The sequence below is a fragment of the Eublepharis macularius genome, chromosome 1 (assembly GCF_028583425.1).
Source record: "Eublepharis macularius isolate TG4126 chromosome 1, MPM_Emac_v1.0, whole genome shotgun sequence".
Classification (NCBI taxonomy): domain Eukaryota; kingdom Metazoa; phylum Chordata; class Lepidosauria; order Squamata; family Eublepharidae; genus Eublepharis; species Eublepharis macularius.
This window is the reverse complement of record NC_072790.1, coordinates 228,466,531-228,494,443: the sequence shown is the minus strand read 5'-3', so window position 1 is coordinate 228,494,443 and position 27,913 is coordinate 228,466,531. Positions and strand designations below refer to the sequence as shown.

Genomic DNA, 27,913 nt, shown 5'->3' with positions numbered 1-27,913 from the left:
ACACAGGCGAACCGCATTTATGACCATCTAGAACAGGCCCTCTTACGTGAGAGAATCCACACTACCCGCAGAGAACTTGCTGCCACAGACAAGGAGCAATTTTGCCTGCAAATCAACACCAGCCATAAAATGAGAAGTCAGGATTGGGACAAGGTCGATAATCTCACCTACAGGAAGATGGAACAAGTTTTTACCAACCACACATCCAGACAGAAACAGAAGTTTAACAAACTACAGGAAAAAAGACAGACAAGCCCAATGCTCAACAATGCACGCATTGTCATCAATCTGACAGACTGTCAACTCTCAGCAGAAGAAACCTCCATCTTGGCAAAGGGAGGAAACTTTGCAGTCACCCCCACCAGAATTCCTGTGGAAGACATCATTGCAAATGTAGAAGCTGTCATTCATCATCTACCTGAAGAGGAAGCTGAGGAAATAAGAGGAGAGACAGCCAGGATTCTACGAAAGGCAAAGCTTCCCACCAGCAATATAACACGCAAGGAGAGAGATGCCATCAAGACCCTCAATGCAGATCCAGACATCATCATTCTACCAGCTGATAAAGGCAATGCTACAGTGATCATGCAAACAGAGGAATACAAAAAGAAGATAAAGGAACTACTGGACCCCTCCACCTACAAAAAACTAAAACGAGATCCCACCTGCAAAATCACCAGGCTAACAAACGCGCTGATCAAGAATTCCTCACTACATCCCGATACGCACAGAAAACTATGCAAGACAGAAGCACAGCCACCCAGACTATATGGACTCCCTAAAATACATAAGGATCCAGTCCCACTCCGACCCATCTTGAGTGCCATTGGTTCACTGACATACGAATTAGCTAGACATCTGGCCGATCTCCTGCAGGACCACATCGGGAAAACCTCGTCTTACATCAAAGATTCAGCAGATTTCATCAACAAAATCAGTTCTCTGAAACTCAATCCGCAAGACATACTTGTCAGTTTTGATGTTGTATCCCTGTTTACCAAGGTTCCAGTAAAAGACACTATTGCACTGATTAATCAGATTTTCCCAGAGGATGTAACAGCCTTATTCCATCATTGTCTGACAACCAGTTACTTCCAATGGGATAACGAATTCTATGAACAGATGGATGGGGTGGCCATGGGGAGCCATCTCAGCCCAGTTATAGCAAACTTCTACATGGAACATTTTGAAAAAACAGCTCTAGAATCAGCACCCCACAAACCTAGTGTATGGTTCCGGTTTGTGGATGATACATTTATCATTTGGAGCCATGGGGAGGAAGAATTGATGGGGTTTTTGAATCATCTCAACAACATCCACCTGAACATACAATTCACAATGGAGAAAGAAATCGAGGGAAAACTCCCATTTCTGGATACCTTGGTCATCCGCAAAGCAAACTTTCAGTTAGGTCACAAGGTCTACAGGCAACCAACTCACACTGATCGGTACTTACACAAAAACTCCAATCACCACCCCCGACAGAAAAGAGGCATAATGAAAACATTAGTGGATCGTGAAAGACGGATATGTGAGCCACACTTTCTCAATGAGGAAATTAATCATCTAAACCACGCACTTCAGGCAAATGGCTACTCCAGAAATGAAATCCAAAGAGCAATCAAACCCAGGATGAATCAAACAACCAAGGAAAAACAGTCTCCTACAGGAAAAGTGTTTTTGCCATATATCAAAGGAATTACTGATCAGATGGGAAAGCTTATGAAAAAGCATAACCTCCAAACAGTATTCAGACCCACCCGAAAAATACAACAGATGCTACGATCAGCAAAAGACAGTAGAGACCCCCTCACCTCTGCAGGAGTATACCGTATACCCTGCAGCTGTGGACAAGTTTACATCGGGACCACAAAGCGTAGCATCCAGACAAGAATAAAAGAACATGAAAGACACTGCAGACTTGGACAACCGGAAAAATCAGCAGTGGCTGAACATAGCCTAACTCAAACAGGGCACAGTATCTTATTCCAGGACACCAAAATACTGGACAACACTTCCAACTACTTTGTCAGACTGCACAGGGAAGCCATTGAAATTCACAAGCATAAGCAAAACTTCAACAGGAAAGAAGAAACCTTAAGAATGAACAGAGCACGGCTTCCAGTTCTGAAAAACACCAGGCTAACAAAACACTCCACACCCGACAAGAGCCCTGCAGAGAAGATTAGTACATCAAGCACCAATCCATATGCAAAAGAAGCTCCTCAGGATACAGTGAAGCCTCCCGCCATTAGCATTCCATACCCTGGGAAACTCTTACAGGATGACTCAGCTCAACCCCACCCCTCCTGAGTAGATATAAATGACCTGCCAACATCTTTTCCACACTGTGACACTGAGCGATCTCTGTCTTTTGGTGCTACACCTCTGAAGATGCCAGCCATAGCTGCTGGCGAAACGTCAGGAACTACAATGCCAAGACCACAGCTATACAGCCCGGAAAACCCACAACAACCAATAGTTGGTTAATCTGAAAGGTGCTACTGGACACTTTACAGTTTAAAAATAAAAGAGAGGCTTGTTCAAGATCAGAAAGAAACACAAGTAGAATCTTGCTGCATCAGATCAAACAGTCCATCTACTTTACCATCCCATTTCCCACCTGATGCCCCTAGGAAGACTGCAAGCAGGGCACGAAAACAAAAGCCCCCCTCTCCTCTGATTCCCCGGCACGCCTTCAGAAAACATACTGCATCTAACAATGGCTATCAAGGCTAATAACTGCTGGCAGATTGGTCTACCTTTTATATCATGAATCCTGTTAGAAGAGACCAATAACCCATCAAGTCCCACATGCTATTTCCCACAGTGGGCAACAGATGCCTTTGACAAGCCCACAAGCTGAATGTGAAGGCCCACAAGGCTTCCCTTGTTTGTTTAGCTTCAACAACTAGTAATCTGAGGTATACTGTCTCTGAACATGTAGGTTCCATTCAGCTATGTTGGCTAATAGCCATTGACAGACCTGTGCACCTTAACATCCTGTGGCAGTCAGCTTAATATATTAATGATGCTTTTTATGAAAGAGCTCCTCCTTTTGTCTGTCTTGAACCTGCAGTCAATCAATGTCATTGAATGAGAGAGAGAGAGAGAACAAGAGAAGGCAGAAATCTCTCTCATCATTCATAGAAGGTTTTTAACAGGAAGGGGAGAGTAAAGTTAGAAAAAAGCAATGAAGAAGGGAAGCAAGAGGAAAGTTTTTAAGAATCGAGATATTAACAAGGAGGTGTGACTGCTGAATAGTTTTGAACACCACCTGCCACCTCTGGCCAGCTTCCCCCCTCCACCTTTCCACCCTTTCCCCACCTGCTACCTGGGTCAATGAACTTATCCGCATAGTCAAAAGTGTCGAAGGCTGTGTGGTAGGCAGGATAAATGCGAGCTGAAGTCTTGCTCTAGGTAAAAGAAAGGAAGGAGACCTGATTAGACAGTCCAAAGTAGCCCAGAACAAAATAACTTCAAAGAGACTGGAGCTGCTATTAGAGCAGTAGTGACATATGCTGTTTTGGGAAGGTGTAGAGAAATGCCCTTCACCCAAGTATGCACCCCAATATTGCATTTATTGTGACTCTGTCCATGCACAGGAGCCCAGCAGCAAACTCATAACTGGCGGAAAGGAGAGAGGGGTGGGAAGGAGCCATTAAGTTCCTAGCACAGACCCCACCATCTCTTACTTAAGCTAACAGAGCTGGCCAAAGCAGGACAATAGGACATCCTGCTGCCAGGTTACACGCAAAAGGGACAGAGACTGCTAACAGCCAAGAAAACTCTTCCTTTGGGGGCAGGAAGATCCAAATGACCTCCGGGTGGGACAGACTCCCCCAGAATAGATTCTAAATTCCCAGGACACAAGGAAAGAATCTCTCTTCTGTTTTGAGCAGTTTCTTGGAGAGACAAGCTCTGAGATGCTAAGGTTTCACCGAGGAACTCCATCTTGTCCTCAAGGCAGGGGACAATGGACAGGAGTTCCCACCTGCGCATCTAAGAGAATGATGAACTCTAACTTACTGAACTCTCAAGTAAAGTTAGCCTGTCCTAAATTAAACATCCTTAAGGAAGTACCTAGAAATGGGAGAGGGGACTGTGTGTTTTTCACCTTTGTTCCCTTGCCAAGCCCGAAAGCTTAAACGGAACATGTGTATTCTTTTATTCTTTGATTAAACTTCCTTGTATTTTGAACCCTCTAAGTCTGGTCTCTGGAAACTCACATCTCTTTGGTCTTGCGGTCTAAAGTCAGGAGCGGCTCAAGGGTTTTCGGTGCTTGTGGCTGGCCGGGCACCGCCCCCCCTGCGTGCGCACAAGCACCACCGCCGACCCAATCGCTGCAGCGGGTGGCTCTGACAGTGTGCAGGTGGCCTCTGAGCTCTCCCACTCGGTTGCCTGCACTGCCTCAGATGCCTGCCCACAGTGGCTGTGCCCGGCTGGGGGCATGTGCTGGCGGCGGCAGCAGCGGGGCAGGGCGGGGCAGGAGGGATAGAAGGCTGCAGCTCTGTGGCATGCGCTCCCATCACCCACGCCTCCTCCGGCGCTCCCTCCGGCACCCCGCGCCTGAGGCCACCGCCTACCTGGCCTCAATGGGTGCGCAGGCCCTGTCTAAAGTAATGGTAATGGGAAGGGGCAGCTCAGAATCTCGCCATCCCTGGAGCACAATAGCTCTAAACAGCAAAGTTGTGACAGAGCCCCCCCCCCCCTCCAGGCGCCTGCTTGTAGACACATAATGGGAGGAGCGTGGCAATGCAAGTTGGAAGTGTTAGATGTATGTGTAATGAATATTCCAAGTAAATGTGTGCATGTGTCTTTAAATGCTTGGTTTGAGCTAGGTCAGGGGTGGGCAAATTGCGGCCCGCGGGCCACATGCGGCCCGCTACAGAGTTTTTTGTGGCCCACCAAGACAGTAGAAAAGTGTGATAGGGTACATTTGTCTCATTAAACTGATTCTAAAATTAAATGTGCTTGCAGCTATAGATGATACGAAATTAGCACAATAAATAAATTGAATAAAACTACCACTATTTTATTTAATTTATATTTATTGATTTTTATGATACAATTTATACCTTTTCTGAAATGCAAAGTTAACTAATGAATGCAATCATTTTAAAAGGTGCAGCCCTCCGCTAACCTCCGCTCCCACAAAGTGGCCCCCGAGCCAAAACAATTGCCCACCCCTGAGCTAGGTGAAGAATGGGGGTGAGAGAGAGGGAAGAGTGAGTGATGTGATTGGTTGATGAGTGAGAGTGTGGGTGGAGTGAATGCAGTTTGAGACTGAGAGGAGAGAGAGAGGGTTTTTTGCAGTCAGAAGAAAGCAGGCTAGCTGTGTGCTGCCTGAATATGTTGAAGTGTTTATGAGAGAAATATAACCTGTGTGGAACCTGAACTGAGCATGTTTGTGAAAGGACACTCAGTCAGGGAAAGAGAGGCCAGCTGTGTGAATGAGAGTAAATGAAATAACTTTAAGAACCAAGAACTACTTTTATGAAACCAATACGCTTCTTGAAAAATAAACATTTATTTTGTTTTGTTATATCCCAGTGTAGCTGTCATTGCTATATCCCATTCATATCCTCAGGGCCACACAGAACCATGAAGGAGCCTGACGCTTAAACACGTTACCAAAGGGGAAATTTGAATAAAATATTATGGAATAATATATTCCTGGTGGCAGCAAACTACACAGAGGGTGTAAGGGGAAGATTAAAAGAAAAATCTACCCCAAAGAAAGTACAGGTCATAACAGTATGACTATGTTAGACCGGAGATACTTCTAAGCAGGGCTCATTTCGAGGGGGAACGCACAGGAACGCAGTTCCAGCAGTTCTCCAAAGAGGTCACATGTCAGGTGGCCCCACCCACCTGACTCTCGGCTATTTTGGGCCCGTTTCAGCCTGGATTGGGGCCAAAATGGCCCAGATCGGGCCTCTGACGGTTGGTGGATCACTCTCCCACTTAGCAGCGGCCCGATCCTGACCATTTTGGGCCCCTTTTCAGCCATTTTCAGCCCCTTTTTTGCCATTTTGGGCCCAATTTCGGCCCTGAATGGCCAGGATTGGGTCCAAAATAGCCAGGATAGGTGATGTCAGGGGGTGTGGCATATGCAAATCAGTTATGCGAATGACACACTTCTGGTGATGGAAAGGGGCATGGCATATGCTAATGAGTTATGAGTTCCTCCAGCTCCTTTTCTATGAAATGACCCCTGCTTCTAAGGATCATTGGTGGCAGTCTGTGGTTATACAGTTTGTACTTGGCATCCTTGGGGAGTGAGAGGAAGGGATGCATCACCAAGAAGGGACCTGGATCAGCCAGGGAGCTCTTCCAACCTCCCAGGGGTCCAATCAGAAGGAATCACAGAGGGAAACAAGAACTTTTTGAACACTTGTCCCGTATCCTTATATAAACAAAAGGTGGCTTTTATGTGCCACAGCAGCATTCAAATTAGCTGCATGAACACTTGCCGTTTTCAAGGAGAAGTTTTGCGGAAGCCAGGGGAGGAAAACCACAAAGCGGACTGCTTTTAAGATACATCTGTAGGCATCCTTATTCAGGGAACACTTACCTTATCATAGGTGTAAGCAATATCCATGGATGTGATGCCTAAATAGTGAACAAAAGGGGCGTAATCACTTCCGGCACCCAGAGACCCTAAACTGAAGAAGAGAGGAAGACCGCAAGTCAAAAAGGACTGTTTCAAGTGGGGGACAGAAAGAGCATCTTTCAGAAACAAACACCAATAACCGGAGCCCTTGTAGCAGGGGTGCATAATCCCCAACATTTCACAGACACAAATAGGGACATATTTGCAGCCAAGATCAGGCTTGCCTGGGCTATCTAGGTCAGGGCAACAGCAGTCCTACAGAGTTATTTTTAACCATGAAAATGGCGTGGGTCCTGTGCATCAGCTATTTAACAGAGTGGGGGGACAAACACCAGGAGCTTCAAACACAGTTCTCCAAGCATCTGAGCCCAGAGACACTAGCAAGCCACCACCAGCCAAAGCAGATAATACTGAGCTAGATGGGTCTATAGTTTAATTTGGTTTAAGGCAACATCATATATTTATAAAGGAAGGCTGTAGACTGCACCACACTTTAATGTTCGTGCACATATATTTCCTTGAATGTATGATTGAGTCAAGAGATACATCCACTTACTGTCTCAGTGATTAAAAGGGGGAGGCTGTAGGGAGGACTTTGAATAGAGTTGTCGGGTCCCTATAACCAGGGATTTTTTTCTGGGAAAAGAGGGGGTGGAACTCAGTGGGTTGCCCTCAGAGAAAATGGTCACATGGCTGGTGGCCCCACCCCCTGATCTCCAGACAGAGGGGAGTTTAGATTGCCCTCCGTGCCGCTCCATGGCAAACTAGACTCTCCTCTGTCTGGAGATCAGGGGGCGGGGCCACCAGCCATGTGACCATTTTCAAGAGGTTCCGGAACTCCATTCCACCGCGTTCCAGCTGAAAAAAAGCCCTGCCTATAACCCTTCTGGTGGGATGAGGGGAGATTTGACAGTTACCTTGTGCCTCCAGTGCACTCATGCAATGACATCACTTTTGGCCCTTTGGGGGCTGAAATTCCCCCCAGTGAAGCCCAGGAACATGCCCACTGCTGGCGCGATAAGATCCCTTCAGGAACTTATGTCACACCCCGCTGGGAGCATGCCTAGTGCGTACTTTCCCAGGTTGCCTGCCAGGGACAGGTGATTTCTGGGGGGCTTCCTTCTTTGGGCAAACTCCCGGGAGATTGCCTGCCACTGGTGGGCACCTGGGTACCCTAGCTTGGAACCCTGAAAAATAACATGCTAACAATACTGTACAATTACATGAAATGGATAACAAGGACTTGATGGCATCTGGATTTATGGATTAAGAACCATGAACAATAGAAAAAAGAGAGCTCTTACGTTTAACTTAGAATAAGTGGGACTCTGAAAATGATCTATATTTGTAGTGGAGAAAATCAGAACTCAATCTGTAGTTTAGTTCAAGGGTTTCTTTTATCTTTTTTTTCTTTTTTCATTTGTTTATGTATTGTTAGTGTGTCTTCTTTTTAGAATGTTTTTTTATCCTCTATGTTTGTTGTCTATAGCTTTTGTTATTGTTTATAGTTTAAATAAAGGAAAATTCCATTAAAAATAACAATACTGTAACATAGTACTGCTAAATGGTCAAAAGAGGGGAAATGGTTTACTAGGGACAGTGACCAAAACACCAGGACTGTCTCTAGTAAATAAGAGCATGGGTGGGAAGGTCCATGATTTCTTACAGATCCTAGAAAATCTGCATACAGGCACTGGACCATATTTTTCACAGTGTGTGTAGTAAGGAGCTTGGGATAAGTCTGTCCTACATGACAAAGGTATGTTAATACCCCCTTAACAGCTTTGATCAGGCCCTCTCAATGGGTCTTGATGGCTGCCTGTTACCAAGTGCTGTCAGGTATGGGAGGTGCCTAGGCAAATGCTCGGAGATTTGAGGGGTGGTGCCTGAGGAGGGAGGAATTTGGGAAGGATGTGATGCCACTTTGGGTGACATTCTTAAGAATTCCTCCAATCACTATGATAAAGACCACAGAGAATAGAAGAAATTCCTAGAGCTCCAACTATGGAGGCCATTTTTTCCTGCCACTCCTCAATTTCTTGAGGGTTGATAATTGAGGGTGGGGAATTCTGTATTGGAAAGTCTAATGGCAGGCTACTCAGATCTTATCATTCCAAATTTATACCTGCATTGGCTCTCAGTTGGTTTCCAGACCTCAAGTCCAGACCTCAATTCAAATACTTTTGAACTTTAATGCTCTAATGGTATAGGCCCTGGATACAGTCCACCTGCTACCATAGCAACCTGTGAGTGAATGCAGACCACTGCTGTTTGAAGTACACGGTGGGGCCTTTTCCTCAGCATCACCAAAGTAGTGGAATTCCCTCCCAAGGGGATTCCATCTCACTCGTTCTCTGTTGGTGCTTTGTCACCAAGCCAAGGAAGCTCTTTGGTGGAGAGTCTGGGGATATCTCGGCTGCTGAGATCTGCTGCTGGTGTTTTGTTTTTCATTCTGCTCCTCTGCTTTCCCTGGTGGTTTTTAAACCTGATTTGAGTCTGTATCCTTGGTGAAATGTTTAGTAGCCACCTAGAAGATTTTAATAAACAACTGGAGTATCAATGTATTAGTTAATAAACAGCTTCTCCTCCTGCCACTTTTTCACCTGGGGATGACTCCATAAATAGAGCTGGTTCTATTGTAGTGGAGTTTCCAGTTATCATACAATGGAATGGGATTATCTCCTGGGGTCTGGACCTAGAGAGAAAAAGCATGTGAGGTTTTTTTTTAAGAGAAGACAAGCTGCTTCCACATGAAAGAGGGCTTTCCCTTTTAAACTAGAGCAAAGGGGGGGACCACATATGCCCTGACTTAAGGGAGAATTGGCAGGGGGGCTTCAGGGGCAATATCTGGAAGTTCTGCCCACATCTAACCCAGGGAGGGGTGGTGGAGGAGCAAAAATCTGCCTTCAAATTGGCAAAGCTAAGATTTGTTTTGTTCCTTTCCCTCATTCAGCCCTTCAATGGCCTTTCTTTTAGTTCCCAGCTGAGCCATACTTAATTGGGAAGGGGAGAAGGGGTTGCTGGGTAGGGTGGCTGGAGATCTCCCGGAATTTCAACTAATTTCCAGACTACAGAGATCAGTTCATCTGGAGAGAATGGTTGTTTCAGAAGGTGGGTCCTGTGTCATTATATCCCACTGAGGTCACTCCCCTCCCCAAATGTTGCCCTCCCCAGGAAATTCCCAACCTGGAGCTGGCAACCCTGTTGTTGGGCCATGCGGGGGCGGGGGGGGAGCAAGATCGTGATCACATTGTTGCTTCTATGTTGATACAACAGAGGGACAATGGGTTGGGAGCAGAGCCATCAGCCAATGGTGCAGGGATGGGGCATGTGGACTCCCATGTAGAACCAGCCAGATGGTAGGAATATCTGTGAGACAGATAGAGACTGGCTCTTTTAAACAAGGGTGATGGCACTGGTAACTTCAGACTTTAGAGAGCGATTCACCATGGAGCAAAAGTTACCCATTCCAGCAATCCACACAGTCTAACAGCTTTTATTCCCCTGAATAATTATCCTAGTGTTTCTCCTTCATATAGAACAGCAGGATTTGAGTTCAGTAGCACCTCAGAGACAAACAAGATTTTGATACTGATATTGAATATTATGATTTGTGTATATTGACCCATCCAATAAATTTAACAAAAAAAAAAGATTTTCAGAGTACAAGCTTTCGAGAATCAGAGCTTCCTTCTTCATACTCCCTTTTTCAGACACTTACAGTCTGAAAATCTTGTTGGTCTCTGAGGTGTCACTGAACTCAAATCCTGCTGTTCTACTGCAGACCAACACGCCACCCACCTAAAACTTCCTGCACATAGATAACGCCATTCCCATAATTAGGCTCGTCTTCTCTTGAATCAGCTGTCCCTTTAATAACAGACCTGGATTGCCGAGGCTAGTCCAATCTTGTCAGATCTTGGAAACTAAGTAGGGCCAGCCACCAAGGAAGGCCAGGGTTGCTACTCAGAGGCAGGCAAAGGCAAACCACTTCTGAATGTCTCTTGGCTTGCAAACGCTACGGGGTTGCCATAGGCCAGTTGTGACTTGATGGTGCACGCACGTGCGCACATGCACACACACAGAGCAGCAATTAGTAAGTGATGTTTTGTTCAATGCCCAGAAGTGCTTCACCTACTGATTTCTACTGATCAAAACACTATTAAAGTTACAAGAGCAGGGCTCGTGCCTCTTCTCCTCTCGTATCCACACTCAGAACTGGGTTACCTGCTTGGCTGCTGTAAAAAGGACACTTTGGGCAGGTGGGGTTCCCTGGGGTCTGAAGGTAACATTGGCTGTCAAAGGAGAAACAGAAGCATCAGCATAAGAAAAGGCCATCCAAACTAAAGGCAGGAGAGGGTAATCATCTCTGCCTGCCCCACCATGGCTCCTGAATCTTTAACAGCTACATGGCAGGCAAAATTCAACAGGAACAGCTTTTATCATTATGTACAGTGGCCAACCGGGCTGGAGTACCATGTCCTCTTCCTTCGATAAAGGTTTAATGTGTGGAAACAGGCAGCTCCTCATGGTAAATCATGTCACCTGGCATTTGCTGCATGTCAAACCTACGTTAAAGGGACAGATAGATGTTAAAAGGACAGCCAGTTGGCAACCATAAGCCTGCCCTACTCACGGTCTACCAAGCTGAATACAGGCTGCTGGCTGTGTATGATGGTCCATCACGGCCTGGATGAAACTCCTAAATTTACTTCCTGGCCAAGAATGCAAAAAGAGAAGGGTTGTTACGCTCTGGCAAGCCACGTGCTACTGGACTACATGTCAGGCCTGCTTTAGAGGGAGCCATGACATGGTACTCCTTGGTTTGGCTGAGCCCTGGCCAATGTGTAAGTCTGCCCAGTGAAGGCAGGGATTCGTCTCTCTTTTTTTTGTAAATTCTCCTCACTGAACCACAGCAGTCAATAAGAATATTCAGAGCAGTCAATAAGAATATTCAGAGCTAGTTAATGCACTAGCTACATAGGTACAGCTTGATTGTAAACAGAAGTGAGATCAGCGATGCTTACCAAAGACTGCAATGTCCACATTGATGTAGGCCACACTGCGCTGTTGCAATTTGCTGAAAAATTCCTGCATGGGAGAGACATATGTCAGGTAGCAAAGGTGTGTGCTGTACCATCTGGTTCATTTGCAGGTAACTTGGATGTGCTGTCAGAGTTCTGGGTGTTGTGAAGGCCACCACTGGTAGACTGATCTCATTGGGTAGTTTCTATGTTGTTTAATATCTGTCTTAGAATTGCTTATGCTCTGGTTCAGCATTCCTTCAACTCTGTATTGGATTTCTGCTGGTTTTTAATCTTTGCAAAGTTGCGTTTATAAACCCTATTCACATTGTTTGTTGAAATGTCTTTGAAATTGACTGTACTGACTCACACTGTATAATCCACCTTGAGTCTCTGAGGAAAGGATGGACAATACATACATACATACATACATACATACATACATACATACATACATACATACATACATACATACATACATACATACATACATACATACATATATACATACAGGGCTTTTTCTGGGGAAAGAGGTGGTGGAACTCTGGGTTGCCCTTGGAGAAAATGGTCACATGGCTGGTGGCCCCGCCCCCTGATCTCCAGACACAGGGGAGTTGAGATTGCTGAGTGGCACGAAGGGCAATCTAAACTCCCCTCTGTCTGGAAATCGGGGCGGGGCCACCAGCCATGTGACCATTTTCAAGAGGTTCCGGAACTCTGTTCCACTGTGTTCCAGCTGAAAAAAAGCCCTGCATACATACATACATACATACATACATACATACAGTTTGGGTTGTTACAATCTTGCAAGCAGAAAGGGTTATTCACCCATTGCAAAAGCCTACTTACACAGGGACGTTTTTTCATATGTGGCGGTTTTGTAAAGAGGTGCATAGATACTATACACAAACTAATACAAGCTATTTTGCAGATATCCATTCCTCTCAAACCAGAAACTTTCTTACTAAATTGTATGCCAGATACAAGCAAGGAGCAAAAACATTTGATAATTCATATAGTAACGGTGGCTAGAATTTTATTAGCGACCTACTGGAAACAACAAAGAATTCCACAGCAAGAAGAGTTAATAGTGAAAGTAATGGAAACTGTGGAAATGGACAAATTAACTTCATTAATGAAAGAACAAATGGAAGAAGACTTTTCTGCACCATGGGATCCCTTCTACAAAAGGATGACAAATAAATATAATGATCAAATGTAATGTAATATTAAGGATAATAGTATATGATAGAATAGAATGCACAGTTAAAGATGTAGTAGGATGAAATATAAGAGGTGAAGAACTAGATAATGTATATAGGCAAGCATAATGATGACTGTCTCATGTTCTTTCTATGTATATGTGAAAAACAATAAAATAAATATATTAAAAAAAAAGCAAAAGCCTACTTATAGAATCATAGAATCACAGGGTTGGAAGGTACACCTAGGGTCGTCTAGTCCAACCCCCTGCAAAATGCAGGAAAGCCCCATATACCCCCCCTCCCACACACAGACACAGCGATCCTTACTCCCTGCCCAGAAGATAGCAAAACTCCATCAGGATCCCTAGTCAAGAGGGGAGAGCAAACCTCCCCTGCCATGGCGGCAGCAGCAAATGGCACAGGAATAGGGAGGAAAGGAAAGCTGCAACCTCCCCTTATTCCTCTCCCAAAAAAACTGGAACTGCATTCTGCCAGCCTGGTTGCTGGAGTGGCTGTGGCCAGTGCCCAGAACTGCGGATTCCTGCGGAGACCCGTCACCCCCCTGTCCCCTTTACCTCTGTGTACTCAGTGGAACCGATAAGACCAAACTCCTCAGCACCCCAGCTGCCAAAAATAATGGACCTTCGTGGGCGCCATTTCCCTGCAGAGAAATCAGGCCAAGCCTTAATTCCTAGTCTCTTAGGTGCTATGTGCAGGTACAAAATAGGATCAGTTGCACCTGACACCAAAAACCCTTTTAGTTCCATATTGATGGAGGTGGTTGTTTATGTAGATAGCAACATTTATCCTGAGAGAACAACTCTGAGACACCTGGCCAACTTTTGATCGCTCTATCAGTACAAAATAAACAAGGAATGCTCCTGGTTCTTCTGTGGGACGGTGGAAATGGCCAAGATCAATGAGCCCCAGTGGGTGGGGGGAGCCAGGATCCTTGTATTACACCCCAAATTGTGTCCCCTGCCCACTAGGGAGACTTCTACCCACATTTACCAAATAACACCAGCCAGTAGAAAGAAATTGTCCCATGTGCCGGCTCACCTTCCTTCACCATCTTGCCTAAAACTCGTGTGATCTCTAGCATTACAGCCGTCCCACTGCTGGGATCAATAGCACCGTGCACCCAGCTGTCCCGATGGTTACCATATATGACGTACCGGTCTGCGGGAGGAGAGATATAAAGCTTAACAATAGTGAAAACATGAGCCTGCCTTATACTACATCAGGTCATTTGTCTACCAAGGTCCGTCTGTCTGTCTGCAGCTCTTCAGAGTCTCAGGTCTTTCATATCACCTACAAGCAGAGCTTTTGAACTGGAAATGGCAGGGACTGAACTGGGCTGAAACGAACAGGACAGGCCTGTTTCCCCCCTATTTTATTGTATCCTGCCAAGGTTATCATTCATCTCCATTTCTTTTAACCAGAGAGCCTAACTAGATGTTACAAACTGCACAAGTTTCCCACAGGGACTTGTAGCTATACTGTAGCTGCTAGTTCCAGGTGGCAATTCACGACGAGTAGACATGCAGCAGGGCCCAATTTGGATCAGGACTACTGTGCAGGAGAAGGAGGAATTCCTGCCTTCTCCCCTGTGCTGTTTTTGGTGGCTGAAACAGCCAGGGGGTGGGCATGGGAAGAGTTTTATTTGCTTCATTGGGAGCCAGCATATGCATTGAATATCAAGTGAGATTATTTATAAAAACGCTACCACACAATTAGGAAACTGCAAGAAACAGGGTCTTTTCTGTTGTGGCACCTCACCGTTGGAATGCCCTCTTTTCAGATAATCACTTGGTATTAAAGTAGAAAAGAGTCCAGTACCTGATGAATCTGACGAAGAGAACTGTGGTTCTCGAAAGCTTATGCTACAGTAAAGTTGGTTAGTCTTAAAGATGCTACTGGACTCTTTACTATTTTGCTACTACAGACTAACACGGCTAACTCCTCTGGATCTATCACCTGGTATTGACTTTATTGAGCTTCTGGTACAGGGTAAAGCCATTCTTATTTACTTAGGTCTTTTCTGACTGTGTTTTTTTTCACTGTGGCCACATTCCTTCTCAGGCTGGCCTCTCTTCTTCCACTTGCTTTGATTGTATTTTCTGGGGTTCTAAAGCTGATCTTGCCAGATATACAACATCTCTGCTGTTTTTGTCTCCTTTCTCTTTACAGGTATTAGAACCCTGAGTGTGGCCAGAGACGCAAGCCAAAGCTGAAAACCTGTAGCCGTTGAGTGGGCTGACCACTGGACTCAGAACCTGCCCCCAAACATGGTTTAGGTTTGCTTGATTTTGCTTGATTTGGTTTTGTTGTTTTGCTTGATTATTGATTTGGTTTTAGTATTTTGCTTGATTATTGATTTCGTTTTGGTATGTTGCTTAATTATTGGGGTTTTTTTTAATTAAGAGTTTTATATAATAAAAAAGAAAAAAACAAGATTCAATTATACAAAAAACTAACAGACAAAACAAAAAAGAAAATAAACATAAAAGATAAAGAAAAACTAGATAAACTAAAAAGAAGCTTCCAATTTTCTCTTAAGACTCTCTAATACTTTCTCTAAGTATTAGGATTTTCACATTTTCTTTTATTCTATGTTAAAAGTTTTTCTAATGTCCAAATTAGTCCATAAATCCACAAGTCATCGAATCATTGTCTATTTCATGTAAAAAGTCTGTAAGGGGTTTCCATTCAACAATAAATGAACTTATTGTCTTCTCTCAAGTTTGATTATTGGTTTTAATCAAGTATTTTTGCAAACCAGTTTGGTTTCTATCTCAGAGAAAAGCAGGGTAAAAGTTCCTTAAATAAATAAATACATTTGTGGGTAGCTGTGTTGGTCTGCAGTACTTGAGTCCAGTGGCACCTTAGAAACCAGCAAGATTTTCAGTGTAAGCTTTTGAGCATCAGAATTCCCTTCTTCAGACACAAGTAGGAATGGAGATCTTTGAGCCTTTATATCCCAGCCAAAGCCACATGGAGCGTAAAGAATGTAACTCTGTTTAGGATGTTATTGGATGATGCCCAACTACGTAGAGGGACTCACCAGGCTCAACACTTCCTCGAATAAGCCCCAACACATTAGAAGATTTCTCAATCCTTCTCTGGTTGTAGACGTTCACCTGGACCTCACTGGGAAGGAACGATTCAATCACAACATCAGAGTACAAAAACACTGGTTAGGTATGTTTGATGGGATCTGGGTGGTCAGACCCTGGTGACATTTACTACAATCCTAAAAAAACTTATACCTTTCTAATCCCATTGATTTAGAAAGGTGTAATTTTGGGTCAGGACTGCACTAATAGCTTCCTGACCTCATGGAAAGGAGGGATAAAGAGAAACCCAGTTTGAGTTTTGTGTATCCTGCTACCTGGTATTAAAGAACAGCCCATCATCCTGGAATCCCGGTCCCAGGTTGTAGACACAGCCCAAAGATCCTTGCCAAGTGTCATCCGCTGCAGGGCCAGTCAGACTACTGTAAGTACAAGATAATATCAAAGTCTCTCTCTCCTCTGCCATACCATCTTTACCTACCTTTCAAACTCATTTTTTGCTTGGAGAAATCTATCTTCTCCTTGTTCTTTTGAAGCATTGCTACTATGGATGCTATATGGTTTAGGGCGCAGCTGTTTTGTTAAGTTACAAGGAGAGTAAAGTATTAAAACTGGCATTTTTAGAGTTTATTTCCCTAAAGATGGGCTAACAAGATTTAAAAGCTGCTTTCCCCTCTTTTCAAATTGTCCCTCAAATTAAATTTGGGAATTTCTAAATCTGGATGCTTAGAACTTCAGCCTTTGGACTCTTTTACCTTTACAGCTTCTTGAGAATTTGCATATTTAGGTTGTATTAACATACCCCACACAGCATTACCCACCAGATCAGCGTCCTGGCATCCTCAAAGCCAATAGGTTGGGTTGGGATTGGGGGGATCCCCGTGATTTGGTCCTCTGGGATCCTATAGGTGAAATCTGAAAATACAGAGGAGGGTGTAATTAGTTAAGTAGATGAACTTGCTTACAACAGTACCAAGACTCCAATTGTGACTTGAAGGAATTCAGGCGAGGGATTCATCCTAGGTACCAATTTCAGCTGAAAGCAGGAATGGCAAGAGGAAGACCAGCCAAAGAAGGTTCCTTGCATCAATATAACAGATCCTTAATAAAAGGCTTCCTTGTGGGCCCTCTTAACCCAGTATTCTGCTAGAACCAGGTCTTCAAGGCCTTCCCTGGCATTCCTCCCATGCTAACTAGAGATGCCAAGGATGGACACTGAGCCCTGTTATATGCAACGCACGTTCTCTACCCAAATGGCATTCACAGCTGTCTTATTCTCAGGCAGATCCTTTTGATCCAGCTGCTCAGATAGGAAGCAGTTTGAAGGTTTCTGTTCTTTCTCACGCCACTTTGTTAACCTGAACTACCAAGGAGCAAACCAGGGACAGTCTGAACATGCCATGCATGCACTTTGCCAATGAGCTTTAGCCCTTCTGAGCCCTGCTGTAGAATCAATCGGATGAGATGGTCTGCAGGTGGAAGCTAGAGCTGGGTACAATCTACTCTACTTCCTCCTTGGCCATGAATTGATTTGGTGGAGAGATGCTCATAGTCTCAGCAGAATTTGAAGCCTTTCTCCTGTTCAAGGAGCTTTCTTCTGATGGAAGTAATAGGATATAACCCGTGGGAAATAGTGCAAACTGGATGTGGGAAGGTGGTGTTGGTACAGAAGGTGCACAGGTTTTGTGCTCATTGCCGCAGCCTAGTTCATAAACCATTTAGATAGCATCACCTTTGGCAGGATAGTATGGTGTCAGCAGATCTCCAAAGTGGTTGTTGTAGGACCCCCTCTCCACTCCTGAAGGGGGCAGGTACCAGGAATAGGGGTATGTCTCCTCTGCTGATGCTTTTTTGTCATTGATGTCACCTGGGTCGGTGTAAACCACCACCCCGATTACACCAAATTTGGCCGCGTTGATCGCCTGCCAAGAAAGGATAGTTGGATGGGTGTGTGTTTCAGAGTTTGTTATAGGAATTCTGTGGTTCCAAGACTGGATTTAATTCCTTCCTACGACACTGGCTAACTGCTACGATTATGGTTGTTTTTAAATATCTAGCAAATTTTTTTACCTTAAACTTGCTTACAAAAGGTCATTTTCATAGTATCCTAAGTCAAAGGTTTTACACCAGTCCCAATCATGTATACTGTTTCAAAAAGCATTTCCCCGAAGAGTGGGAAATGTCTTGACAGGCTGTTTCCTTGAGTGAGTAGGCGAGAAAACACTGAACATTTACACAATCTTTGTAATATCAGCTTATCTTTAAAATATGTCTACATCTCCTCCAAGACTGCCTGAAGCAGTGTGGCCACTACCCACTTAGGTACGTTGCCCCAAAACTGGAATGTTGGCCACCAGGTGATAACTGAGGTCCAGGAATACCTTTTTCAAAAGGTGTTGCACAACAACCTCTTTCAAGGTGGTCAGAACTACACCCTCCTGCAGAGGGGTATTATTATCTCCTGGACCTATTCAACCAACTATTCAACCAACCCAGTTCAGCTCAATACCAACAGCCACAAAGGGCAAGGGTTGGGTCCAGGTGTTGGTGGACTGCACACTTCTGAACAGCTTGTCCACTTCAGCAGGCCTCACCAACAAAGTCATCCATAGAAGCAGGACCAGAGTGGACCAGACTCAAATGGCATCCTGAGGTTGAACTGCACAAACAGTGAAATCTATGTCATGATGACAAGTGAGCAATTTTATATTCAAAATGCATTGCAAAAGCAACATAGCAGGCCTGTATGTTTTCTGGGACTGCATTTGCAGGAGACTGGGATAAGAGCCCCTTCACAATCCAGAAAAGCTCCACTGGATGGTGTTGCATGGGTGCAATGGTGGTGAAAACATGAGCTCACTTTGCTGCCATCACTGCCACAGAGGAGGCATGATAATATGCTCTCAGCTGAGCTCAGTCATATTTGAGTTTTCCTCTACTTGTGCTCCAGTCAGCTGACTGATTTCTCCATTGCTCCAAGCTCATCAGTAAACCAAGGAGCGTTCCAGGAGAGTAGACGTCACTCTAGAACCAATCAGGTCTACAGCCCAGGTCATCTCCACATTCCAAAGATTGACCAGGGATATGACCAGAAAATCTCCAAGAGATGTCAGGAAACCACCCAGATCTATCAACCTCTTGGTGTGGAGCACTCTGATGGTGGACCTTATGCACATTTATGTAGAATAGAATGTTACTTACAACCAACCTGTTATATCATTGATGGAACTAAGGCTGCTTCCACACACGTTGGATAATCCACTTTCAATACTCTTTAGTGAACATTTGAAACTGATTTTCCATGTGTGGAACAAAAAATCCACTTCTAAAGGATTGTGAAAGTGCATTGAAAGTGGATTATCCAACGTGTGTGGAAGCAGCCTAAACGGTTATTATTTAAATATAGGATTAATGTCTTATATTTTGCAAATTAATATTTATAATCAATAACAACAACAATGCATCATAATACAACAACATTATTTCAATAATATTTTTTTTTGAAAATGTGAAATTTTGGCTTCAGTTAAAGATGGTGGAGTTGTAAGAAGCAACTCTGTGCTGCTCCTGTCTCTTTTGCATGTTATACTTTGATTTGCACCTGTTTTGTCCGATGCAGCAATCACTTGCCTTTATTTATTGTTTTGTTTTCTTTTGCTAACAATTTGTGATAAGTGGGCTTATAATCATTTTCAGCTATGAGCCATAAAGGAAAAGACCTGAAGACAGCTCCCCCTTCCCCAGCTGGTGCTGAAATTCAAGAAGTAATTTCTTTGTTGAGAAATATGGGAGCTCAGCTGAAAAAATAATATGAGCAGTGGGGGGAGGTGAGTTTCTGTGCCCTCCTGCCCAAAGTCATCTCACATCGTTATATGATCGTCTATAGGTGAATGTATAACGTGCTGCTATGTTTGCAATTTTGATAGCTGTATTTATATGGTGCCAATGTTTTAAATGAATGATTTGTATTATTTATATTTTAAATGGCTATTCCTGATGTATTGTGTACTGTGTTTTAAATTGTTGTAATCCGCCCTGAGCCCACTTGGTTGGGGAGGGCGGACTATAAATCTAAGTAAGTAAATAAATAAATAAATAAAACAACTTTCTTCTAAAAACAAGGCTATTGATCGTTGTTGTGGATTTTCCAGGCTGTATTGCTGTGGTCTGGGCATTGTAGTTCTTGATGTTTCACCAGCAGCTGTGACTGGCATCTTCAGAGGTGTAGCACTGAAAGACAGAGATCTCTCAGCCCGGAAAATCCACAACAACCATCGTTCTCCGGCCGTGAAAACGTTCAACAATATAAGGCTATTGATCATTCGATTCAACAACTTCAGAAGTCTATTGAGTGTATCAGTACATGAGCTCAACAGATAAAAATTCAGGATTTTGTTAGTGTGGTTTTTTTAATATCAAAGGAGAAACTTGAATGCCTCTAGGTAGGTCTTCCTCACCTTGGTGGCTCGGCCAGTCCCTCCATAACGGGTTATGGCTATTGTGCCATTCAGATCAATGCCGTTTCGGACGAGTTCTTCATAGTCACTCAGTTTACCCTCATTAGCATAGACCAGTTTTCCCTGTAGAATAATTTTTTTTAAGTTAGCAGAAGAACAGTACCCTAGATTGGAAATAGAGATCCTATGATAAATGAAGGCCAGTTCAGAGAATTTAGGGCTGACTGGCCAAAGGGTAGGGCTACCAACTATAAGTTGGGAAATTCCTGGAGATTTGGGATGGAGCCTGGAGTGGGCAGGGTGGACCTCAGTGGGGTATAATGCCACAGAGTCCACCCTCCAAAGCTGCCGTTTTCTCCAGGGGAACTGTGTCACTTGTAATTCCAAGAGAACTCCAGAACCCACCTTTGAGTGAGCCACAGCCCCACCTTTGAGTGTTCCTTAGATTTGCAACCAGAAAGGGTGGTTTCATCTTGGCAGATTCAGCCCTTAGACAAGCATTTACTGAAAGAGTTATCTGCCACTAGTTCAGTTTAAGGAAGAAGGGCAATTTTTCCCTTCTAGGAGCGCACTGCTATTGACCTAGCAACAATGCCAACAACAGGGCACTACTTAAGATGAGCACACAGTGATGCGGCAACCATCATAGGATCCTAAGGTGTTGTCCTTGATCAGCCTTTACAGAGGGCAAACTCCAACCACCGATTAGATAGTAAGATTAGAGATTAGATAGTAGGATAAACTGTGCACTTTGTACCTGAGGGTTCCCTGGAGGTGCATAAGCTGCGTAGGGTTGGACCACTCTTGGGTCAGCCTGGTCTACTGTAAGATTTTCCTCTTTCTCCCGGGAGATGAAGATCTGGGTGCCATTTTCCAACACTGTCATAAAAGAGGAGGAGAACTTGCCCAGGGCATCCCAAACTGTAATCTGCAACCCTAACCCTTAGAGTACTTTCATTTGCACTCCATTGGACCGATACCTTTACCTGGCTTCCATATCTGAGGAAGTGAGCTCTAACTCACAAAAGTTCATAAGGAAATAAATGTTGTTAGTTTTTAAGGTGCCACTGGAATGTTTGTTTTGCTATCACAGATTTTGCCTCACCAGAATGAAATTTTAAGACAAGTCTCTCTTATCCCCATTCCTTTGAAACAGAATCTGCCAATTTGGGTTTTATCCTGTCTAGTTTTGTATTCCTTAGGACTTCCTTGCTATAAAGCTGCTGTAGCATTAGCATGTTAAGCTCATATTAGGGAAACCCAGAGTCATATCACCACTTAGCCTACCTCATAAGGTTGTTGTGTGCTGATCAAGACAGGCGATCAGAATCTGAACTCAGAACTTTTTAGCACAACGTTGATATGTTTCCAAGTGCATCCTTGAGGTGTCATGTAGCTCAGATCTCAGTCCTGCAAAGGTTTACTGATTTCAAACTTTGCTAATCTTGAGCTACTGATTTCCCACAGTGAAGGTGCTGCAAGCAGATCTTTTGCAACTTTGTCAAGCAAATCATTGCTAAACCTGAGTTTCCAAAATAGCTTGAAAGGAAGGTGCTACAAGCAGACCTTATCACATTTGCCAGAGAGCTAAGCTGTAAATGTCCAAAGAATAATTTGCAAACTAAATATAATATCTTTCCATTTACATTTCAGCCTTCTGTTATGGTAGTATGACATATTTTAAAAATTGCCTTTAAAGTGAAAATGCTAGCCTGCTAGGGGCATTCATAGAATCATAGGCTTGGAAGGGACCTCTAGAGTCATCTAGTCCAATCTCCTGCACAATGCAGGAAATTCACAACTACCTCCCCTCCCCACGCTCCCAGTGACCCCTGCTCCATGCCCAGAAAATGGCAAAATGCCGTCAGGATCCCTAGCCAAACTGGTCTGGGGAAAATTGCTACCTGACCCCAAGGTGGTGATCAGCCTTACTCTGGGCATGTAAGAAGGCCCATGAGAACTAAGCACTGATGTAACCCTTCCTGCCCTCCCTCTCATGATCTGCCTAGGTTCACAGAATAAGCACTGCTGTCAAATGACCATCTAGCCTCTGCTTAAAAACCTCCAGAGAAGGAGAGTCCACCACCTCCCAAAGAAGCCTGTTCCACTGAGAGACTGCTCTAACTGTCAGGAAGTTCTTCCTAATGTTTAGCCGAAAACTCCTTTGATTTAATTTCCACCCATTGGTTCTGGTCCGATCTTCTGGGGCAGTGGAAAACAACTCTATATGACAGCCTTTCAAGTACTTGAAGATGGTTATCGTATCATCTCCTCTCCAGGCTAAACAGGCATTGTGGCATAGTGGCTTAGCAGCTGAGCTATGAAGCAAGATATCTCCTGCTTCCAGTGCCACTGCTGATGAGAACCCATGCTGAGAATGAGACGCATTTGGCAAACTGTCCTGGTAGTATACAAATATAACTTACTATTATCTACGTCTAACCAATTTTATTGTAGCATAAGCTTTCGAGAATCAAGTTCTCTTCATCTGATGAAGTCTTAAAGGTGTTAGTCTTAAAGGTGCTACTGGACTCTTTTTGATTTTGCTACTACAGACTAATACGGCTAACTCCTCTGGATCTATTATCTACATCGTTTTCCTGATCTGATTTTCATTATTGATTTAACAGTCTAGCTCAGGGTTCCCCTGAGGTTCTGATTGAACCTGAGGCCACTTTTGGAATTTTGAGAACAAGTAGCAGGCATCATAGCAAAACAGCTGCCATGGGGGCTGAGTCCAATCACAGGTTCCATAGAATTCCCAAGACAAAAATCCTCATTTGGTGAAGGCAGCTGTTTCTAAACGGATGCTCTCTGCAGGCATAAAAGTGATGCCTCCTAGGTTCTTCTGAAGCACCTGCTACTCCAATAAAATAGACAAAAGCCAGGACAGGCAGTTTGCTTTGGGAAAGAAGCAAGTACCAGCAAACACATTGGCGGGCACCATGCTGCCTGCAGGCTAGTTTTCCCTGAATGGACAAGAGAAGCCAGTTGCAAATTATTGCTATAGTGCAATTTCCAGTGATGTGTGGCTGCTGATCTCTGCCATTTAAACAAATGTCAACAGGTAGGCATCCCTTTCCTGCCACCTCCCCAAAAGCCCATGTCTGGCACTCACCTACAGCCACACTGTTTGGTCTCTCCGAGTCAGGGAAAGATAGGAACACATCATAGACCACCTCTGTGGCATCATCCAAACCAGTTTTAGGGTCCTTCCAGCGACTCAGCAGCAACTGCACCAACTCTTTGTCCCCATCAGTGCTAGCCATGTGGGGCTGGGAGGACAAAGTCCTAATGTGAGAAAACAGGACTAGCTGGTGAGTTTGGGGATAGTAGCACATGAGGAAATTTGGGATCTGAGCTGGAATTCAGCATCCTAAAGCCATTGGCTTCCTCCTTTCTTAATATACCAGTGTGGTGTAGTGGCTAGAGTAATGGACTACAAATCTGGTTGACCCAGGTTCAATTCTCCACTCTGCCATGTAAGCTTGTTGGGTGACCTTGGGCCAGTCACGTACTCTCAACCTAACTTACCTCACAGGGTTGTTGTGAGGGGAAATGGTGACAGGAACATGATGTAAGCCACTTTGCATCTCCATTTGGGAGAAAGGTGGGATATATATGAAGTAAAAACATTTTTTTTAATTCACAATGATTGCAAACACTGCTACTGAATTCACAATGATTGCAAACACTGCTACTTTGAACCTTACATTCACCACATAAAGCTAACAACTGATTCTCTAGTTCAAAATATTACTTATGTGGTGTATTTCTGGCCTTTGTGCCACTGCATTCAAACTGGCTTAGAGTTCACAACAACATCTAATGTATGATGCACACAACACAAAGGGAAACAAGGACAGAAAGGGAAAATAAGCACTTTAGGAACTACTTCTTAAAAGGGCCAATTCACGTATTACGAAGTTCTTGTGTTCACCACGTGGACTTCACTACAGATGTGCTCTGGGAGTTCCCAGCTGAGAACTTAGGTCCTAGAACCATAGGAACCTGATTTGGGTCAGGACTCTGGTGAAATAGGAGAAGGAGCTTCAGTCTTCTCCTCTGCTCCATTTCCCCATTCTGAAATGCTCCCAGAAAGCTGCTGTTTTCCCACTGAGGAAACTTATTTATTTATTTTATTTGACTTAAATCCCACCCTCCCCACAAATGGACTCAGGGCGGCTTAGAAATAATTACAAGTAAATTTCCTCCATGGAGCCAATGGATGCTCCCATGGGCATCACAAAATGGGAGGGCAGTGCTGAGGGGTGTGTGTGTGTGAATCTCCTTATCCTTGTGCACCATCCCAATCTCAATCAGGGCACCGCACACCTGGAAACTGAATTTCTGGCACAGAATTCCAGGTGCATGTCTGACTCAAAGTCTCTATGGCAGCTATGTGTCTGCTATGTGGACTTTGTAACATGTGAACCATCTGTAAGGTATCTTTTATAATTGTTCCACAACAACCAGACTGAATGACTGCAGGCTAGCATTCTGTGTCCAACTGTGGTTAGTGGCTTTTGAAGCTTTGCAAAGCAGGGCATGAAGCTTTGCAAAGCAGGGCCTTCTTTTGTGCTCTGTCTTCCAGCATCTGGTGTGCAAGGTATGCTTCTTCTGATAAAGGAGGTTTCTTTCACCTAACAATAGCCCTTGTTAGATAATATGTATTTGATCTAATCTCCCTTTACAGCCATCAAAATGAGTAGCCATCAGCACCATCTTGTGGTTACAAATTCCATAAATTCATCACTGTGGCTAATAGCTATTAATAGACCTGTCTTCCATTAATGTGACTAATTGTCCTTTAAAGCCATTCACCATTGCCTTTGTCACATCCTGTGGCAAATGAACTGTGGCAGTGCTTAGAACTCTCTATATTCATTGTTTTATAAATCACTATCACATTCTAAATGACCCTAAACACCTTCCCTTCATTTTAAAATACTGTGGTCCTCAAATTGCATTTGACTTATGACAGCCCTGTCGGGTTTTCCAGAAAGAGATGTTCAGAGGTGGTTTGCTATTGCCTCCATTTGCATAGCAGCTCTGGACTTCTTCGGTCTGTTAGTCTGTTGCAGGAAAACAGATCTATTGGGACAGGATCTTTTATGGGCTAGAGTTTACTTTATCAGATGAATGATGGGCCCCAGTCCACATTAACTCCAGTCACAATAACTGAACAACAGCACAACACTGGGCTTTGAGGGTATAATTCATCTTAAAATGGCACCGTTAATCTATTAGTTTTTAAGATGTACACATGACTCCTTTTTGGAAAGGAGATGTTTCCTTTCTTCTGAGCTGCCACTGTGTCAGAACAACTACTCTATATGTATCTGGACAAGTGGGTTAGTAATAATTTTTTTCTAGGTTATTTTTTTAAAGGTAAAATTGGATTAAAGAGGCATACCACCAGAGGCACCCCACCAGAATGATTCCACCCACCACGCACCCACCCAAACTAAAACATTAGGAGATGTTTTCCAACTTTACCTGAGGTTCTCACGGATGCGAGTGGCCTCCACTTGGTTCATGAAGTCTTGGAGCAGATCTTCATCCAGATCTCGTAAGAGGCTATGAACCCAGCTGGGGGCTTCAGGTTCATCTGTGCCTTTTGGGATTGCAAAGTGCCCCAGCAAGATTCCAATGGTCAGCAGCCCAACTCCAGAAAGCACTGCTGCAAGGATATATTCCCAGTTCTTGCTGCATTTTACCATGTCTCCCAGTGGCAGAGGAAAATGAAGGCTGGTTATGGAAACAAAGGCGACTCCAACCCTATGCCTATTACTTGGCTGGGATAGAAAGGGTAATGTCTCCTACTCAGAGATGCCCTTTGATCAGCTGGGAGGGGCTGATAAAAGAATTTGGCACTCTTTGATACAGGAAATGAGATGAACAGAGGTAAAATGTGTCCAAAGAGCACAGAGAGGTAAGATGGAAGAGGGGGATGTTCACCTGCATAACTCTCTAAAGCAGGCCACTTTATTCATAAGGAAACATGCCTCTTCCCATCACATGTTCAGCCTTCACTCTCATCAAATTCCCTTGGACTGGGATCTGGGAGACCCAGGTTTGAATCTCCACTCTGCTAAGGAAGCTTGCTGGGTGTCCTTGAGCCAAATGCATATTCTCAGCCTAACCAACCTGACAGGGTTGTTTGTGAGGACTAAAAAGAGGAATTATATGATCCAATTTGGGTCCTCGCTGGGGTGAAAGGCAGAGTATACATGAAGTAAATACATAATAAATAAATACATGGATTCTCTCTGGCCAAGTTTGGGCCAGTCACACTCTCTGTCAGCCTAAATTACTTCACAGGATTGTTGCTACAAGGATAAAATGGAAGAGGGGATGTTATAAGCCACTTTAGGTACACATTGGGGAGAAAAGCAGGATATAAATATCTAAACTAATAAATAAATTCTGAATCATAGAATTCTCTTTAACATTCTCTTTAAGTCTGACTGCTGACCCCTGCTATTCAGTATTGTCTCCTATGACCGGCAGCAGCTCTTCAAATTGTCAAGCAGAAAGCAATCTTTTACAGAAAAGCTACCTGAGATCTTTTAACAGGCCAAATCAGGGATTAAAACTCAGGAGGGCGAGGGGGAACCCATTCAGAAACCAGGACAAATAACAGAGGTTAAAAAGGTCTTTCTATTTTTCTCACACCAGAGAGCTGATAGTTGCACTGTTTTAATTGCATATTTTGTTTTTCTCGTGGGCACAAAAGCAGCAGTGGAGTAAGGCTGAAAGGCATTTTGAGGGTCATGTGTGAAACTGACCCAACTCTCTAAGGTCTTTCTCAGCGCTGTCATCAAGATTCTTAGAACTGAACCTCGGACTGTCTGGATACAATGCGGGCACTTTACCGCTGAACTATGACTCAATTAATGAATAAAAGTGCTTGAGACAAACTCAGGCATCCATCTTGCTCAGTATTTTGTATTCCAGCCAGTGGCTCCTCTCATGGCTTTCAGATGGTTGAGATCTTCTCCAATGCCTGCTACTTCAGACGTTTCTGAAAACTGAAGATTCTAGGGATGGAATCAGGTGCCTTCTATATGAACACATGAAGTTGCCTTTATACTGAATCAGACCATCAGTCCATCAAGTTCAGTATTGCCGACGAAGACTGGCAACAACTCTCCAGGGTCTTAAAGTCAAGGTCTCTCATATCACCTACTAACTCATCCTTTTAGCTGGAGATGCCCAGGATTGAACCTGGGATCTTATGCATGCCCAAGCAGATGTTCTACCACTAAGCCACAGGCTCCTCTCCCCAAAAGGATGAGCCCCACCTTGCTGATTACAGGAGAATCTACACACAATTTGCAATTCATTTTTCAATGTATTCATGCAGTTGGTGCACTTATCTTTATATAGGCAACCAGTTAAGGGGAGCTGCTCTTGTCACTTGCTCAAAACTTACTGGGTTACTGTGGTTGATTGTCCTCCTCTCAGCCTTTCAGTTTGGGAGGTCGCAAAAACTAGAATTCCCATCAACACCAGCAAGAAGGCACGCTAGGAA

At 44.0% G+C, this 27,913-nt stretch overlaps 1 protein-coding gene across 2 annotated transcripts in view; it reads right to left on the bottom strand.

The window, feature by feature from the left end:
• Positions 1-26,172, bottom strand: part of NAALADL1 (N-acetylated alpha-linked acidic dipeptidase like 1) — a 35,959-nt gene extending 9,787 nt beyond the window's left edge. For both annotated transcript variants that reach the window (XM_055001333.1, XM_055001341.1), the window contains exons 1-15: positions 25,876-26,172; positions 23,495-23,667; positions 21,134-21,255; positions 20,377-20,499; positions 17,652-17,841; positions 16,741-16,834; positions 16,237-16,341; positions 15,910-15,995; positions 13,905-14,024; positions 13,421-13,506; positions 11,644-11,707; positions 10,844-10,911; positions 9,220-9,311; positions 6,578-6,668; positions 3,335-3,416 (exon numbers count right to left, since the gene is read on the bottom strand). In XM_055001333.1, coding sequence (XP_054857308.1) covers positions 3,335-3,416; positions 6,578-6,668; positions 9,220-9,311; positions 10,844-10,911; positions 11,644-11,707; positions 13,421-13,506; positions 13,905-14,024; positions 15,910-15,995; positions 16,237-16,341; positions 16,741-16,834; positions 17,652-17,841; positions 20,377-20,499; positions 21,134-21,255; positions 23,495-23,667; positions 25,876-26,099 — 1,720 coding nt within the window. In that variant the 5' untranslated portion in view covers positions 26,100-26,172. The remainder of the gene's footprint in view (positions 1-3,334; positions 3,417-6,577; positions 6,669-9,219; positions 9,312-10,843; positions 10,912-11,643; positions 11,708-13,420; positions 13,507-13,904; positions 14,025-15,909; positions 15,996-16,236; positions 16,342-16,740; positions 16,835-17,651; positions 17,842-20,376; positions 20,500-21,133; positions 21,256-23,494; positions 23,668-25,875) is intronic.
• Positions 26,173-27,913: the final 1,741 nt, after the last annotated feature.